Raw genomic sequence first — 17,631 nt, 5'->3', positions numbered from 1 at the left:
GGAGAAACAATGCCCACTTCATCTGGATGAATCCACTCCCGAGACATTAAAGGGACAAAAAGACTTTCACAGAACAGAGGCATCCCTTAAACTGTAAAGGAGGCAGGTTCTAGAACTATTGGCTTGGCAGTGAACCACTTCAAATTATAAAAAGGTATTTACTTTTATTAATTAATAAATAAATACTAGATGATCTCAATTGTACCAAAACAGGATATCAGAAAAAAAGACCTGTGCAAAAATACATATTTAAATATGTACAATTCATTTTTAACAAAATATGTCTTCTGAAATAGGGATACTTCCATATTTATAATAGAACAAGAAATTCCAAAATAAAGATACAAAAGTAGGTTTTGTATAATTCTTTGTTCATCATTGCAGCACTTTTTTTTTTTTGTAGGTTAAGAAAACTGCAGGAGTTGTCATGAAATTCTATTGGAAAGAATATAAAAATTATCTTGGTTTTAAATTGATACCAAAGTCTGTCTAGAAACAACCCTACCACTGCAAATTTGGTTTTTGCAAGTTAATTTAATTCAAAAAAATACTTGTACTCCCGTGTTTTAAATGGTCTTAATTGTTCAGCATAATAAAAAGTAGTTGTAGGAGAAAATAAAATATTTGAACAACAGTCTAAAATTTAATAGCACTGTTTAGGTCTTGTCTGTGACAGGCAGAATTCAAAATGGCTAATTTCCTAATCCCGATGTTCTGTGGACTACCGGGAGACTTACTGAATTTTAATTAAAACCTCAGACTAAGAAATTAAATGATCATCACTTGCTAATCTAAATATCTACATTATTCAGAATCAACTTGCTATCGCTATCGTGGATCCTATTCACATCTTTCGGAACAACATGATCTCTCTATAAATTCCATTGCTAAAAGCAACTTTATTTATAACCATCAAGTCCCCTTGGCTCTGAAAATAAATTCTACCCATACCCCATTGCACTTGTCACCAAGGAATCAACTATGAACAATCTGATTCCCTCTTACCTCCTTCCCCTCTTTCTACTGAGATGGAACAAACAGACTGATTTCTCCTAATACAAAATTGGCCCATCCATGCTCTCGCCTTACTATGCTCTCCTTATAGTATCATCAAAAAAATTTACCAACTGATTGCATATAAGTGGACAAGATACTGTTCTCCCCCTTCCTTTAAAAAAAAAAATCAATATTTTACATCAATTTCTAGCTAAAGAATCTGCATAAAGTTTTTGTTTTCTTAGATAATAAGAATAATTCTGTAGCAATTCACATTATTAGGCTGGTAACCAAGTATTTATTCATTCTACCTGTTTTTGAGCTGAAATTCCCTGAAACTGAAGTTTGTAACCCAAGAATTGCAGGGGAAAGAAAGGATGCACTGACGGGCTCTGTTCAGGTCCTATTCAGAACCAATGATCAGAGCCTTGGAAAATTTACCCTGTGTTCGGCAACTCTGTGTGTTGTTCTCAGCAAATGTTCCCGGTTTGTGTTTCAGGAGCTGTGATGGTGGAGTGGCTTGTGAAAAGCCCTAGTTCGTTCCCCAGTGTCAATGACACCTTCAACAGCAAGGAGATTTCCTAAGTTCTTCGTTGGGGGTGGGGGTAATAGAAAAACTAGCCTGGTGGGTCTCCTAAGCTCTCAGGAAGACGGCTGGCATGGACCCCTAGAGGGTATTAGGAAATACTAGATGGGTGTCATATTGTCCCTGCATGAGCACATGTACCACTCCATGACCCCCCTCCCTGAGTGCCTGCTCCCCACCCCAAGGGCATCAAAATAAATATCTGTAGTGGCAGAAAGGGGGGGTGCAGACACACACGATTTGGGGAGTACTCAAAGCAGAAGCTTACAGTTAGTCCAGGACAGCATCCAAAGAGAAGACAGAGGGTAAATGCAGAGTGCAGTGGAAACATTTATAAGTAGTAATGACTTTGAAAGTGACATTTCTGTTGCATCCTAATGGTTTTAGTTTACAATGGCGATTTTTGAAAATAGAAGACTGGGCCGGACGCCAACCCAATCGGCCATACCGTTTAGCATGAAAAAATGAAAGGATATGAAAATTCCATCTTTTGGGAATAAAACGACTCCCATTAATGACTTTTTTCCCTCTCTTCCCATCAAAATTTGGCTTCCCTTTATCAAAACTTGCCTACAATTGTATTTTTTTCTTTCTTTCATTTCTTTTCTCAAAATTCCATAGATCTGCATTTGTACCATGAAATGTAAGCCTCTAAAATGATATAAACTTGTTTCCTGGGTATTGGTAGTTTTAAACCAATTTGTAGAAATTTCTAACGGCTTCTCATCCCAAACTTTTAAAAGGCTGTATTATTCTGTCATGGAGCTTGTGCTAACACCTTTATGCCATTCCTGGGACACTGTTAGAAAAACCTAATGACAGATCCCTTTCTCCTGAGGCTTACTCAGAGTGCAACTTTGTCTCTCCTCTGTAAGGTATCTCTCTCTCCAGTTAGGATGGAGGATAACCTACAGAAGGCAGTGTTAGAGAGAGGGAGAGAGAGAGAATGGGGCAGGCAAGGGAGGGAGGGAGAGAGGGGGAGGGAGAGAGGGGGAGGGAGAGAGGGGGAGGGAGGGAGGGAGGGAGAGAGAGGGAGAGGGAGAGAGAGAGAGAGAGAGAGAGAGAGAGAGAGAGAAATATACAGTAACGCTCCTGTCAAAACATTCTTTCACCCAGCCAATCTGCTCAAAGAGTGGCTCCATGATATACTGCAAGTTACAATACAAAACAAAAACTTCTCACAGATTGGTAGCAAGCAGTCCAGACCACTGTAACACTGATAAAAGCAATTCGGTGGCTGAACTTAATCCAGTGTCCTTTATGAGTACTCACTGCTACAGACACAGCTTCAGGGAAATCCACGTTAAAAACCGGAAGATTTCTACCCTTGAGGCCCACAGGAGGTTGAGAAAACAGACTCAAAGGCATCGCGGAGCGGAGTCCAGAGTGCTGAGTGGAGGTGTAACTCGTCGCCAAAAGTGTCCAGATTATTCCTCCCCTTGCTATTTCCAGCTGTCAGGGACGTGCCTTAGTCTTTCAAAAAAAGAGGGGTGGAGAAACAACAGAAAGGTTAGTGATTGTACACAGTGCTCCTCTGGCTCTGAGCAATGATACTCTAAAGGCCATGCAGCACTAAGGTCGCCCCTGCCTGGTGATTCCTGGAGCAGTCAGCTTCGAAATACGGCCTTCACTTTCAAAACCACGGCCCTGGGGCACAGCCATTCCACAAACCTGACATTTTAGAAAACTGTCTAGAAGAGCGGCAAGCCAGATTTCCAGCTTTGGGAAAAAAAGGTTCATGTGTTTGCCTCTTGCCTATTTACTGATTTTGTTGTTGAAAGTAATTCCAAGTTGTCAGTCGAGAAATGACAAGGTCAAATAGGCTAATACACACAGGTGTGAAAAATCACACCCACTGTGATCCCTACGCCAGGGAAAGGGAGCTCTGAGCTATTTTTAAGCCCTGGGTGGCAGAGGCCATGAATAGTTCTGGGGGAGAAGGGCGCTGCCCCACTCCAACTTCTGGACTTCCCAGCATATCCCAGGACAGTCCCTTGTTTAGGAGGCTCCATAATTACCAGCTCAATTCTCTCTACATTAAAGTCAGCTCTATCAGAACACCTAGTTGAGTCTTCACTAACAGCAGCATTCTTTACTTTTTTATTTTGCTTTTTTTTTGGGGGGGACGGGAGGGCTCACACCCGGCACTGCATAGGGGTTACTCCTGGCTCATGCACTCAGGAGTTAATCCTGGTGGTGCTCCGGGAACCTATGGGATGCTGGGAATCGAACCTGGGCTGGCCAAGTGCAAGGCAAACACCCTATCCACTGTGCTACGGCTCCAGCCCCAAGAGCAGCGTTCTTTAAAGCAGAGGTTTGTAACTGCTGGTGCTCAGATAGGGGATGGCCCACGGGCATAAAAAGGTAGAAAAACCAAGACTTGAATGGATCCTTGGAGTCATGAGTCCCTCTGCAATTCAAATGGAAGCTCTTGGATTCTCTTAGAGAAATGAGCACAGCCTCTGTGATGTGCAAGGTTTTCGAGGCTTCATGAAGTGTCATCCTTCACCATGTAGCCTCCCTGGACGTGCACGGCATGATTAAAGAAAGTCTTCCACCACACAGAGAAATGTCTCTCAAATACACACTTAAGCTCAAACTAATTTTAAGGAAAAGAATCCAAACTTAGACTGTTTTCATAGTGAGACACAGCTCCCTTAAAGGTAGAACTCGGGGGGCTGGAGCAATAGCACAGCGGGTAGGGCGTTTGCCTTGCATGCGGCTGACCCAGGTTCGATTCCCAGCATCCCATATGGTCCTCCAGCACTGCCAGGAGTGATTCCTGAGTGCAGAGCCAGGAGTAACCCCTGTGCACTGCTGTGTGTGACTCAAAAAGAAAAAAAAAAAAGGTAGAACTCGGAGGTTGCAAAGCTAGTATAGTTTATGAGTCAAACTTAGTCAACAGATGTGTGGGCTATCCTAAATTAAAGAGGCAGAAAACTCACACAGCAAAGAAATGGCAAATTCTGGACTGCAGAGATAGCTCATCAGGCTGAGTGCATGCTTTGCATGTGTGAGCCTGGGTTTGATCCCAGGCACCACAAGTTTGATCCTGCCCCTCGCCACCAGCACTGCTGGGAGCACTACTAGGTATGGCCCCAAAACAACATTTAAAAAATGGGTATACCAGTATTTTGCTGTTTGCACCACACTTTTTAATGCTATCACAAAATATAATGAGGAACTATCAGTCAGGAAGTAAAAGCACAATTTTTCACTTGTCCAAAGAGTCAAACAGTAGGGCCGCAACAATAGTACAGTGGTAGGCTCTTACCTTGCATGCGGCCAACCCGGGTTCAATCCCCCAGCATCCTATATGGCCCCCTGAGCACTGCCAGGAATAAATCCTGAGAGCAGAGCCAGATGTAACCCCTGAGCATTGTGGGTGTGACTCAAAAAGCCAACCCCCCCAATAAAACAATAAAACCACCGAAGAGTCAACCATCAAACAGCCCATATGCATACGGAGCTCAGAGAAGAACAGGCTACAGCAAAGAATCATGGATGTTTTCCCATACATCTGGCACTGATATTGAAAGAAAAATATAACAGGAAAAAATTTCTCAATATTTTCTTGACAAAAAAAGTCTAATCTGGTATTCAAAATCTTAAGACAAAAAGGGGGAAAACAATAATCATAAGCCCACTTTTAGATGTACAAGGCACTGGTTGAACTCTACGAGAAAGAAACATCCAATCCTGTAAGAAAATGGGGCGATGAAGTGAACACAAACTTTCTCAAAGAAGAAATTAGATTTATCAAAAGGCACATGAAAAAATGCTCTTAATACTAATCATCAGGGAGATGTAGATCAAAATATCAATGAGATATCATCTCACACCACAGAGACTGGCCCACATCCAAAAGAACAAAAGCAACCAGTGTTGGTGTGGATGTGGGGAGAAAGGGACTCTCCTTCACTGCTGGTGGGAATGCCGACTGGCCCAGCCCTTTTGGAAAACAATATGGACTTTTCTCAAAAGACTAGAAATTGAGCTCCCATTTGACTCAGCAATACCACTTCTGGGAATATACCCTGGGGCCCGAAAACACACAGCAGAAACACAATCTGCATGCCTATGTACACTGTAGCACTATTCACCTTAGCCAGAATCTGGAAACAACCTGAGTGCCCAAGAACAGGAGAATGGATAAAGAAACTATGGCACATCTACACAATGAAATACTATGCAGCTGTTAGGAAAAATGAAGTCATAAAATTTGCCAATAAATAGATGGACATGGAGTGTCTCATGCTGAGTCAGAAGGAAAGGGACAGATAGAGAATGACTGCATTCATTTGTGTTATATATAAAATATAGTAGAAGACTAATATCCATGACCAGAGAAAAAAGGGGCTAGGGGGGCTGGTCAATGGTTGGAACTAACCACAAGTGTGTGTGGGGCAGAGGGTAGTAAGATAGCGGAGACCAGTATGACAATAACAGCTGGGAATGATTACGCTGGACAAGAGCTGAAGGTTAAAAGTAGGAAAAGGGGTATTCTTGACAACCTTTCAGTATCAATATTACAAACTGCAATGACCCCAAGGGTGGCGGGGAAATGGAGGGAGAGAGAGGAAGAAGGGAAGAGAGAGAGAGAGAGAGAGAGAGAGAGAGGAAGAAGGGAAGAGAGAGAGAGAGAGAGAGAGAGAGAGAGAGAGAGAGAGTTGGGGGTGCAATAGGAGGGAACCTGTGGACACGCTGGGAAATGTACACTGCTGGAGGGATGGGTGTTGGAACACTATGACTGAAATCTAATTATGAACAGCTTTGTAAGGGTCTATCTCACAGTGATTCAATTAAAAGGTTAAAAAAAAAAGAAGCCCACTTTTATAGTCTAAGTCTAGGTAAATACTCTTGAAATTCCTGTTTGTAATCAAGAGATGATATCCTAAATAATGAAATAGCCTGAGCAGAGATGAACTAAAAGGGCAAAGAAGAAAAGGCTTAAGATGGTGTTAAGACAGTCTCAGGCATGGTGGAAGAGTGGAGAACAGCAGTGGGGCGGCAAGAGCACGGTGGAGTGAGCTGTGAAGCTGACACCTACTTAAACGCCTCTCTACCCGAAGACCCACATCCAGAATCTTAGTTTCCTGCTATGTTCAAACTTAATGCAGTTTTCCTGCCTTCCTGGGAAGCAATCGGGGAAATAGAGAGAAAAACTTCGGATATGTGAAATTCCTTGATGGGGAAAATACTTAAAATTCCCTTTTACACTGAAATCATCCTTTTCTAGCGGAGCTTAGTCATGCCCTGCAGAGAGATCTCCGCCCAAGCCGCGTGCCGGGCAGCTCTGCCTGCTTCCCTGCAGCAACAGCAGACACTGCACGAGGCCCCGTGGGCTCGGCTCAACAGGCGGGGTCTGTGCTGGCTGGCCTGAGCTCCGCGGCCAGCTGCTAAAACGCATCTCTGCTTTCCTTTCTCAGGAGCATCTTTCTTCCAAGAGGTCGAGAGTCTGGGCCGAGGACCGCCTCTCTGGCCTTCAGAGAACCTCGAACTTTCCCATCCGAGACACCCTTGACGCTGGACATCCGTTCATAGGAACCTCACAGCTTCTCGACCTGACCAAGGGCCCGAGGGGAGGGGCACGCCCACGGGCGCACAGTCCGTGTCCTACCTGATGGAGGAGGGAACTGTTGGTCAGTCCTTGTGCCCCTGGGCTGGTGCCTGTGTGTTTCACGTGGATGTTGTTCATGGGCGGCAATTTGGCAACCTTGGTGGGTTTGCTGCTGCTGTTGTTGACGCTGCTGGAGCCCGGTGAGCACTTCCTTTTCTTGCTGATGAACTTGTCCAGAGGAGTGTGTGAGTGTGAGAAACTGCTGTGGGAGTTGACCGCCAGCTCACTGGACTGATGAATGAAGGGTCCCAGAGACAGCGTGGAATCGCTGCTGTTTACCATGACGCTCATCCTCTTGATGGACTCAGCAGGGCTCCCACCGGGGGGGCCCCTCCCTGACTGGTCGAGCCGGACACTCACTGAGTTTGCTCTGTTCACCACACAGTTAAGGCCAATGCCATGGGACGATGGTATCGCTGAGGGGTAGGGAGGCCCAGAGTAAGCCACACAGTTTTTCCTATAAGACTCCATGGAATGAGAAGAAGAGGAGGAGGAGGAGGAGGAGGAGGAGGAGGAGGAGGAAGAGTGAACAAATATTGGGGAATTGCTTTTGCGTTTCTTTCCTGAGCCGCCACTGGTACTGCTACTGGCATTGTGACAGTTCGTGCTGTTACCAGAAGACTCCTTGGACTTTAAAGACTTGCTGGGTTTCAATTTCTGAGGTTTCCTGGACATGGGGGAGGAGGGCACGGAGGAGAGGCCAGAGGGCGTGGAAGGGGACGAGGATGACGAGGACACTTGTCGGGATTGCATACTGCACACAGGATCCATCGCGCCGCACGCAGCGGGCTGTGCATTTAGTGTGGTTCCATGAGCTGGTACCGATTTACTATTTGGGGAGATGCAGGGGGAGGAGAGCAGGGCTGGGGATGTAGACATGGTGGCCGCTGCCTGATAGCTGGACCCACACTGTGATGTGGGGACAGAGTTTGTCCGGTGAGGAATACGTGTAGAGACAGGTGATGTGCTGGGCACTGGTGGGATTTTCCTGCCAGAAAAAAAAAAAAAGAGGGCAATGAGTGACATTCACTATACTCAGAAACTGTCCCATGGACACCCTGTCAGCCCTAGCGCTGGGAAATGAACCCCTATCAGAGTGATATGGACCCCGATCACTCTGAAACACACAGTCAGTCCTGTTACCCTGCTTCCTTTCTTTAAGATTCTTTACTGTCTTCCTGGGGATCTCAGAATAAGGGTCTGTAAGGCAGTGGCTCAGTGCTCAACATCCACACACCACCTCGGATTCCAGAGTCTACAGGGGGTCCTGCAGGCCCTCTGACTCTGACAGAGGTTAACACTTTGCATACCTTCCACCTGCAGCTCTTGTAACAGTTCATCCTTTAGTTCGAGCTCATCCCTACTTTTTAAAAGAAATAGATCCTGGTTTACCTAAGTTCCCAGCCCCAACTTCCCAACCTCTTGTTCCAGACTTGAAGGACTCAGGATAGTGCCACTGTCTGGTTGCTGATCACTAACAAATTTCTCTGCAGATGAAGCGATCCACAGCTCATCTACCAGGGCAGCCCCAGGGCCAGCACAGAGCCTGGCATACAGACAACGCTCAATATAGCTTCTGAGTGTATCAGATGAGAGAAATGGACATAACAATTTCGAGGTCCTAACAACTGGCTTGAATAAAGCCCCAGAATCTCAGAAAATTTCTAGTCAGTATGTAGCAATGTACCTGTTAACAACGTTGTAGGCAAGGAATTTTTTTTTCATTAGTCAAACCAAAGAGACATCCCCCTGCCCCCATTTTATTTTAGCTCTGATTTTAAAATGTGACATGGCCCAAATAAACCCTTCGCAAAGGGCAGAATTCACATTGAGGCGGCAAACAGAAAATGACCGGACTAGAAGAATGCTTTGAACCCTGGCAGTTCTGGCTAGGCTAGTCGCCCCCACCAGACCTGGGGCTTCACTTCCTAATCTTTCATGAGAGAAAGTTAGCCTAGAGTGCTATCAAGCTACTCTCCTTATGCATTTAAAGAACTGTAGTTATTAATAAAAGGAATTATTTACTGCAAATGTCTATACAACTTTGCAGACCTCCATTCAGGAATGGTCAGTGCGTCCCAACTTTGGCTGCACATGAAAATCACCTACAAGGCTTGAGAAACACTCATATTAACAACAGTAGAACTCTTGGTGCAGGGGCCAGACATCAGCAGTCTCAAAAAGACACCCAATCAAGGACAAAATAGGAGGGCTGATTTTTCTGTGTTTCTCACCAGGTATAAGCACTGAATTATCTGAGAGGCTAATCAGAAATGCTGAGTTCTGAGATCTCTTGCATCCAAATCTGTATGGACTTCAGAAAGACCCTCGCACAAGACTACATTGTGAAGTCTCTGAGTTAAGTGTCTGCCTGTTCACTGGGTGCTGTGGCTCCTTACGGCCACCAGGTGGCAGTGGTGTAGAAGACAGAGCCTAGAGCCTTCACTGTTAAGAAAAAAATTCTGGGAAAAGGAGAATTCTACATCACAGGAGAGAAAATGTTATTCTTTTTGTACACTGTTACTAGTTACTCTTTTAAAAATCTTTGAAGGGACTGTAGCAATCCTACAGTGGTAAAATGTGTGCCTGGCACCCAGTGGACCCAGGTTTGATCCTCATATGGTCCTCAGAGCAGAGCCTCGGGTAACCCTGAACACATCTGATCCAAACCAAACCAAAACAAAGTAACTTTTAAGTCATTCATTACCTTCTGGATGAAGAGACAAACAGAATATTACATTGGATTGTGTTTTTGCATAAATGAACTCTGTAAAGATAGACAAACAACTAATAAAAATGTTTCCAGTGGTGAGGGTGGGTGGGAAACAGGCTGTGGGAACAGGACTGGAATCAGACAATGTAGCTCTTTACATTTATCTTCATTAGCGACACAAAGGTATTACCAGTATCAATACTAATAACCACCACAACAAAAGAGCTCTTAGATCGCCAGATCCCTCTCTAGAAGACCTGGGTACTCTGGATCCCAGATCAGAATCTGGTAAGGGCAGGGCACTCCAGCAGACCTCAGCCATTGCTGGAAAGCACAGCCATCAACCGGTTACATTTCCTCCAGCACCTGGTCTGTTCCTGTCTACCAGCTCTGATCTGCCCCTGTCTGCGTTCAGCGTCTCACCAAGCACCCTCTTCTGTCTCCACTGGATGACATTTTAAAATTAGAGGCTATGTTAACAAAGAAATGGTTTTCTTCCTCACTGAGATCAAGAGAGTAAAAAGGTAGTCAGCCTCTAACACAAGCGAGAGGCAGTGAAATCACATACACGATTAGACTTTTTAAAAGCACATGGCACTCTGTGATCTCTTTTAAACATGCATCTCTCTTTTCCCCTCTCACACTTCTCTAAGTAAATTTCTTTCAATAGAACTATTTTGGTTCACTTTAAAAATAAAAAAGGAAAGAAAAAAAGGGGGTGGGGGAGAAAAAGTTAAAAAGCAGGGTCTGGAAAGATAGTACAGTACAGTAGGCAGGGTGTTTGCCATGAAAATGGTTCAATCCCTGGCATCCCATTTGGTCCCCCAAGCACCATCAGGAGTAATTAATTCCAGAGCAGGTGTGGCACCCAAACCAAAAATAAATTTAAAGAGGACATGGCACAAAGAGAAAAAGCTCTTCACACAAGCCTCTAAGAGGAACTGTAGTCATATCCACCCAAAATGTGGGCCATGCAACACAAATCAATATAATGGAGATAAAACATTCTAAGGACTCTTCCAGGCTCTTAGGAACACAATGAATTCCAGGGTTAGGTAAGTTCAATGCACTCTCGAAGTCCCACCTAAGCCTGAAGAAAAGGAAGTTAGTATTTCATGCACCTTAGGATATTCTGATATAGAGGGACCTCCCTCCCCCAACAAACCACTACCGTGATTTTTTTTTCAAGGTTTTCATAAAGAAAGAACAGGAGCCTCCTAGCAGTAAGAACCAGGAGAAATGTCTTGGGTCTGGCATTCTAAGTAAACAAACTGAGTCTTATTATCACGGATATAGTTCTTTGACTGTGGACTACTGGAGGCCTCTGACAGGCTCTTCCTGACTGACTTTATCAAGACACCAAGCAGGCAGGTAAATGGGTGTATCCATTATCTCCCTGATGACAGTTAATAATTCCTATTTTCTGTTTGTTTCTCTTTCAACTAGAATGTGAGCTCCACAGAAGTCAAAATTTCTTTGCCTGCAACTCCACTACCCAGAACAAGACATATTTGCTGAAAGGAATGAATCATGAATGAAGGCTTTTCCCCCAGGTCAAGGTCGCATTTCTTTTTTCATTTTAGGTACACGTATCTAACTGTACCCACAAGACAGAGAGAGGATGTAGCTCCAGGAAAAGCCAGTCTCCTTTCCCCGTCTACCCGAGGAGCTGGGACAGGCACTCACTTCCACAGCTGCGCATTCAGATGCTTCTCCACCATGAGGTTGAGGGCACAGCGAAGCCGATTCCACCTGGAGTCAAACACGTAATAGCCTCTTCCAATCTGCCGACTCCCGAATGTGCAAAACTGCAAGAGAGAGCACAGTGGCGGGTGCTTGCTACCAGAAAGGGTTCTCTCTTCCTCGGGAAAGGAGCTAACCAGGAAAGATCAAAGCTTACTCTGAGGAGGGTATGAAGCATGAGCGTGACCGATGCCTAGTCCTTCATGAAGAGAAAGCGCACGCCACCTCGGGGGTGCCCTGTTCTCAGCTGCTCCTACACCTTGAATGCATCCCACTCGCTGGGACGGGCACACCCCCGCCCCCCTGCCCCGCTGCGGAGCCCTTGCCCTACTGAGTGAGAAAAGTCAACATGAGGTGGACATGGAACTTACAGATGCTGGCTGAGGATGATGACCTGAATAATGACAGTCCAGTTTTTCAACAGACTCTTCTTTGTCATCGCCTTCTCCCTCCTCACTGGATAACCGAGAAGCTGGCTCAGTGGCAGGCAGGGGCGGGTGTGGAGATTCATGGACTGAAGGAGGGTCAATGGGGGCACTCCCACCTTGCTGAGCAGGGCAGCCTGGAGGCCTTGGTGAGTAGAAAGTGCAGCACTGATCAGATCACACATCTGGAAATCAGCCGCTTTAACTCAGATACAATGAAGTATCCAGAAACACTTAAAGGGGGGAGGGAGTCCGGGGTCCTCCACTAGCTCTGGGGAAACGTTTGGATTCCCGTGTTCTGGGAGCCAAGGAACCACCCTCCTGAACTGCACACTGTCAAATGCAGCTCTCTGCCAGATCTTACTGAGCTAACTAGTTGTTTTTTTTTATAGTCATTAAAGTGGATCAGGTCCTATGACCTGCCTTTAATCTGCTCAAAGGGGAAATATATAAGAAATTCAAGATAATTCCTTCATTCATCTTCAAATTTCACCTTGTTTAATATTACAAAAGCTTATTAAACAAGGTCATTGGCCGAATGCTCTAAGCAATCTGAAAGGGACAGAGTTGATTTTAAAAACCAACACTGTCATGCTATATGTATAACCTCGGGCCTGAGACTCAGGAACAATATTTTATTCCCCCCAGACATATGAATGTGGTTCTGGAATTAAGTTCACTTCCTTATATATAGAAAAACGCCACTAAAGATGTCCAAGAGAGCGTCTGCTAGAGAACGGGAGCTGGGGCTCTGCCCAGATCTCCACTGTGTTGCTCCAAAACTAGAGGACTCACTTGGGGACAGGCTCAGGCGCACACACTTGGGTTTCCAAGAGGGAGATATTTCCACCCAGAATGTGACCATTTTGAGGGCCTGACAGGGGGTGTGAAAGGTTACTCAGCATCAGGGTTGGCATATGGCCAAGACTGAAGGGGTGCCCTCAGCTTCTACCTCTTTTCTTTCTTTTCCCTCTGAAAATTTGGTAAGAAGTTCTTTAGTTCAACTTGGTTACACAAACAAGCAAAAACACGCATACACTCATTCTACCACCACAGTCTTTGCGGTTTGTGTATGGTGAGTTCTTGAGAAAACACTGTCGCATTGCTTCCTTTGCTGCCAAAATAACTAATCCATACTAAAGTCAAAGTCCCAAATGAATGAATGAAAATACATGCGGGTATATGGATGTTATAAAACTTCAAACCAAATGCTTTATCTCAGCAAGATACTCTACTGCTATATTTTGCAAGAAGCAAGACAATGTATGGAAAACTGCTGCCAAAGCCATGTGAAATGTTCCAATCACTAGCCAGGAGAGGCCCTGAATGCTGGCCCCGTGTAGCAGTCGAGAGGTCTCCGCCCTGCAGTCTGGAGCAGGTAACTCGAGCCCTGTTCTGCTGCTCACATTAGGCCAAGAAGCTTCCTGACTGCAAACTTATAGATGAACTCAGTAAATTTTGTTCTCATGATAAAACCAATTTAAAAACTCTCTTCCATGTCAGCCAGATGTGCATTCCTTAACAGCGTGACTGTCCTGGCGCTTTCTGGAGTCTGCACTCTGGAGGAGGGAGAGAGAGTTGGAGGACGTGGCTTACCTTGGAAGACTGGGGGTGTGAGGTTTAGGTTTACTAGCTACGAAAGGCTTTGATTCAGAAGGAATCACTCCGTGAGAGTTTTGGTGTGGCTCCTGTGAAGTTCTAGGAGGGGTGGGATGCGGGTCCCTGAGAGGCTGTGTTGGTTGCTGAGAGTCCAGATGACGAATTGATTCCTTTTCCCTGGTTTTGTTTTTGTGCTCAGCTAATAACACATCAAATCGCTTTCTTCTACCCTGAACAGCCCTCCGATGGGTTAAGGAATGTGTCTAGGCAAAAACAAACAAGCAAAAACCCAGAAGCTGAGTATCTCAGTACGTTTTTTCTCTGTCATATATTTAAAACACCATTCTCAATGAGGAAGCACTCTACACAGCATTTGATAAGCAAAAAATCATGAGAGTACAATCCTTTTCTCTTTAGCTAGAATAAAAGCATACATTTCAGGATCCAAATGTACACAATCTGGACAATGTTATATGCAACATAAGAAAGACGAGACATTAACTACATCACTTGGTATGTAATTAAGTTTAAGAGAAAAGAGTACAGTACAAGCAGAGTACAGGTATTCATATTCCGTGCTGTGGTAAAAATTTGTTTCCTGGAACCACTTCATTAGAAAAACTTCTCTTTGGGTCAATGAGTCTTGAATGATAAAAGGGAAAAGCAACTATTTTATTAACTATTTGTAAAAGGTCTCCTTTATTAACTGCCAACAGGTAAAAATTAAATCCAATGGCTCTCTCTATACCAGTAGAAATGCCATGGACAGAGCTAATATGACTCATGGCATCAGAGACAGGAAGTGCCATGGTGCTGAAAGACTTGTGAGAAGTAGAGAATGTACAGCCAAGAGAGCAGCAAAGTGATGGGGAGGAACAGGCAAAAGCTTTGTGAATCACTAAAACATCTATAAAGATACTCACTATGAAAGTCAAGAAAATGGGATAGATAGCATTCTTGGATACTCAAATAAATCTAACTTCAAAATTAAGAAAATGGTCAAACTACAGCAGTGCTTTTCTTGAAAGGGTCACTACAATAATCATCCTGAGGTTAAAGTGCACATCTTATCAGAAAATGTCCATATTCCAAACATATTTGATTACTGATATTCTTCTTACAGGTTCACTTTGGACTGATATTAATACTAGCACACTGAAGGTAAAAATCAAGTTAACGCTTGAGGCCAGGGCAATAGTTCAGTGAGCAGGGCATCTGCCTTGCATGTGGCTGATGTGGGTTCAATCCTGGCCATCCAGAGTTATCTCTGAGTGCAGAGCCAGGAGTAACCCCTGAGCATCACCTAGAGTAGCTCAAACACAAAACGAAAAACAAAACAAAAATCAAATTTAATCCACCCATGTCATACTGTGGGGAGTTAGTCTGTACAACGCATAAAAAGAGGGTCCAGAGAGACAGTACAGGAGTTATGGCCCATACCTTGCATGTGGTCAACCCTGGTTCAATTGTGGCACCACACAGTGCTCTGAGCATCTCTGGGGGCAGCCCCGGAGGCCCCTGAGCACCACTGGAGAAGTCCAGGTAACAAAGCACTGAGAGGCCTGAGCAGCAGAGTAGATTCAGCACTGACATGCAGGCCCAGATGGCCAAGGATGCCAGGAGACGACCCAGGGCTCTCTGAGCACTTCCTTTCGAGTCCCCCTTCCCTTCCCCCTGACCCCCAAACCACAAATTGTAAGGAAACACTAAAACATGGTGGTGTCAAGTCACATATCCTGAAAATAAATGACATCAACAATTTCCTTCTCCTTCGTTACCAAATACTGAACACAACTGTGGCCCTCCACATTACATAAATTATGTATCATATACATTAAACAAACATTTGGTGAAATTTAAGAAGAATTAGGCTTCTACAGGGCCTTCTGAGATTCAATACCATAATCAACCTCTTACAAGACATGCTGCCAACTGTCAGCTCCAAATCTAATTTAGCATACATAGATAAATGTGAGCAAACAGCTTTATTTAAAAAAAATCACTTGATTTTATTCAATACATAATATGTTCACAAGAAAGCAATCTAAATGAAAACAAGGAACTTTTTTTTTGTCTATGCTGTACCTACATTTAGTATAGAGTCAGCACTGAATAAAGGCTCCAGATAAAAAAATAATGGTCACCAATATGCGCTGACTGAGTATCTATTTCTGGTAAAGCCCAAAGCGCACATGATAAAGACTGTGCAGCTAACTCTGCGGGCCCTGCACATCTGAACACAAACGGTTCCCATTTGCACTTCCTCAGCACCAAGTGCCTCCTGCTCCTTCTGTCCAGCTTCCTGGCTGCCTTTCAGCGGTTGCAATGGTGTTTACTCTGCTCCAGTCATGGAATCTTTGCACATCTTGTTACCCATCCTATGCTCTTTGCCCAAATAAATCATGGTTTCAAACCAGTGTTCTTATGACAAAGACCCAATTCCCTACCTATGGTTATCATAATGCTGGCCCCTCTCCCCTTTTCAAACTCCTCAGGTGGTAAAGGTTCACACTTACTTGTGTGGCCAGATTAATTTTCATCTCTGCATTAAACTCTAAGACCCACAAGGACAGAGGACACACTTTGATTTTATTAATAGTCTGGGGGGCCCTAGAGTGAGGCTTATATTCACAGTTGTGTCCAATAAGAATTTCTATAATGACTGTGTGGAGAAGGCTAACAGAGGCAAAACCTGTGGAAAGTAAGAGAGGACATTAAAGAGAAAGTCAGAGAGATGAGGGAGCAGGGCTGAGACAGCGAGGATGACTGGCTGAAAACAGGCTGGCTGGGCGGCAGCAGGTCCCTGGCCAGGATGGACATGCACCACAACCTGAGGCACAATGAGGGCGATGTCGCATGCACTCTCGTACATTCCGCCCTCCAGCCTTAGCAGATACAGATCAGATTCACTGCTAAAGCACAGCCTTGAGACACAGAACCCAGAAAAGGGAAGGATGTTTTCATGGAAGAGCAGGCCTGGCCAGCAGCTGCCTTTTCTGCCAGCTCGAGAGGAACTCATGAGAAGCCAAGGCAGAAAATACATACTGATATGACCACAGACTTAGCACTGTGCCACAGACAATAATGACACCCTTAAGAGAACACACAGGGAGCATGACCATCTGTAAAGGAAGATCCAGGTAAATCTGTTCAACCTATCAATACATGTCTGGAAGAAGGCTGGTGAAATCTTATGTAGTTTACGAGTTGTGAAAAGCTTTTAGCTTACCATTATACCTTAGAGATTAAAAGAGAGCATCTTAGGTAAAGAAAGGAACCTTCATTGATAGGTACTGGAATACTGAGAAATACTTGTTACCAAGAAGCCAGGTAGGCAGGAAAACAAAGAATAGCAAGAAGTGTTCATGCTGTGGGACAGGGCTGAGGTAATGCTTTCCCAGGAAGTCTTGGGGGGGGGGGTGGGCAGCTAAAACGACATCACTATAGATGAGCTCAGGTGCAGGGATGCCCATTCATTCCTGACATAGAACACAAGATTTAGATCAAATACACACACATCTATTTTTCGCCTCTTGTAGAAGAGGATTCATGATTTTTAAAAAGGCATTTTTTAAAAAAGTTAGATATTTAAAGTTTATTTTCAGCAAAGATTCAGAACCATTGTTATATGATAATCTCTACACTACAAATATAAATTTATATTCAAATAGCAACCCACTTAGAAATAACCTCTCCTAGAGCTGGGGAGGTAGCTCAGGCAAAAGAGGCACATTCCTTACATATCTGAGGCCTTGAGTTTGATCCCTGACACCCCCATACCCCCCAAAGCACACTGGGTGGTGTTGGTGGCCTCTGTTACCTCTGAAGGCCAAGAGTAGAAGGACTCTGTCATCTGCCGAATGCACAGTGTGAGTGGGCACTGGAGCACTGCTTGGGACGTACCCCCAAATGAAAAGAACAGCTCAGATTTCTCATGATCATAATCTCG

The 17,631-nt window shown here is 44.5% G+C and overlaps 1 protein-coding gene and 1 long non-coding RNA gene across 5 annotated transcripts in view; one reads left to right on the top strand and one right to left on the bottom strand.

The window, feature by feature from the left end:
• Nucleotides 1-2,887: 2,887 nt before the first annotated feature.
• Nucleotides 2,888-17,631, bottom strand: part of ATXN7 (ataxin 7) — a 154,877-nt gene continuing 140,133 nt past the window's right edge. For 3 of the 4 annotated variants that reach the window (XM_055135023.1, XM_055135022.1, XM_055135024.1), the window contains 4 exons: nt 13,680-13,945; nt 12,030-12,228; nt 11,602-11,723; nt 7,015-8,190 (listed from right to left, as the gene is read on the bottom strand). In XM_055135023.1, coding sequence (XP_054990998.1) covers nt 7,068-8,190; nt 11,602-11,723; nt 12,030-12,228; nt 13,680-13,945 — 1,710 coding nt within the window. In that variant the 3' untranslated portion in view covers nt 7,015-7,067. Of the gene's footprint in view, nt 3,056-7,014; nt 8,191-11,601; nt 11,724-12,029; nt 12,229-13,679; nt 13,946-17,631 lie in introns of those variants that run through there. The other variant, XM_055135025.1, reaches the window with a different exon arrangement.
• On the top strand, nt 7,908-12,002 carry LOC129404210 (uncharacterized). Its single transcript, XR_008629765.1, has 3 exons — nt 7,908-8,020; nt 9,440-11,286; nt 11,499-12,002. It is a non-coding gene; the product is annotated as an uncharacterized LOC129404210 (long non-coding RNA).

This window comes from Sorex araneus, chromosome 4 (genome assembly GCF_027595985.1).
Source record: "Sorex araneus isolate mSorAra2 chromosome 4, mSorAra2.pri, whole genome shotgun sequence".
Taxonomy (NCBI): domain Eukaryota; kingdom Metazoa; phylum Chordata; class Mammalia; order Eulipotyphla; family Soricidae; genus Sorex; species Sorex araneus.
The sequence above is the reverse complement of the archived record's forward strand: the minus strand, read 5'-3'. Positions and strand labels throughout refer to the sequence as shown.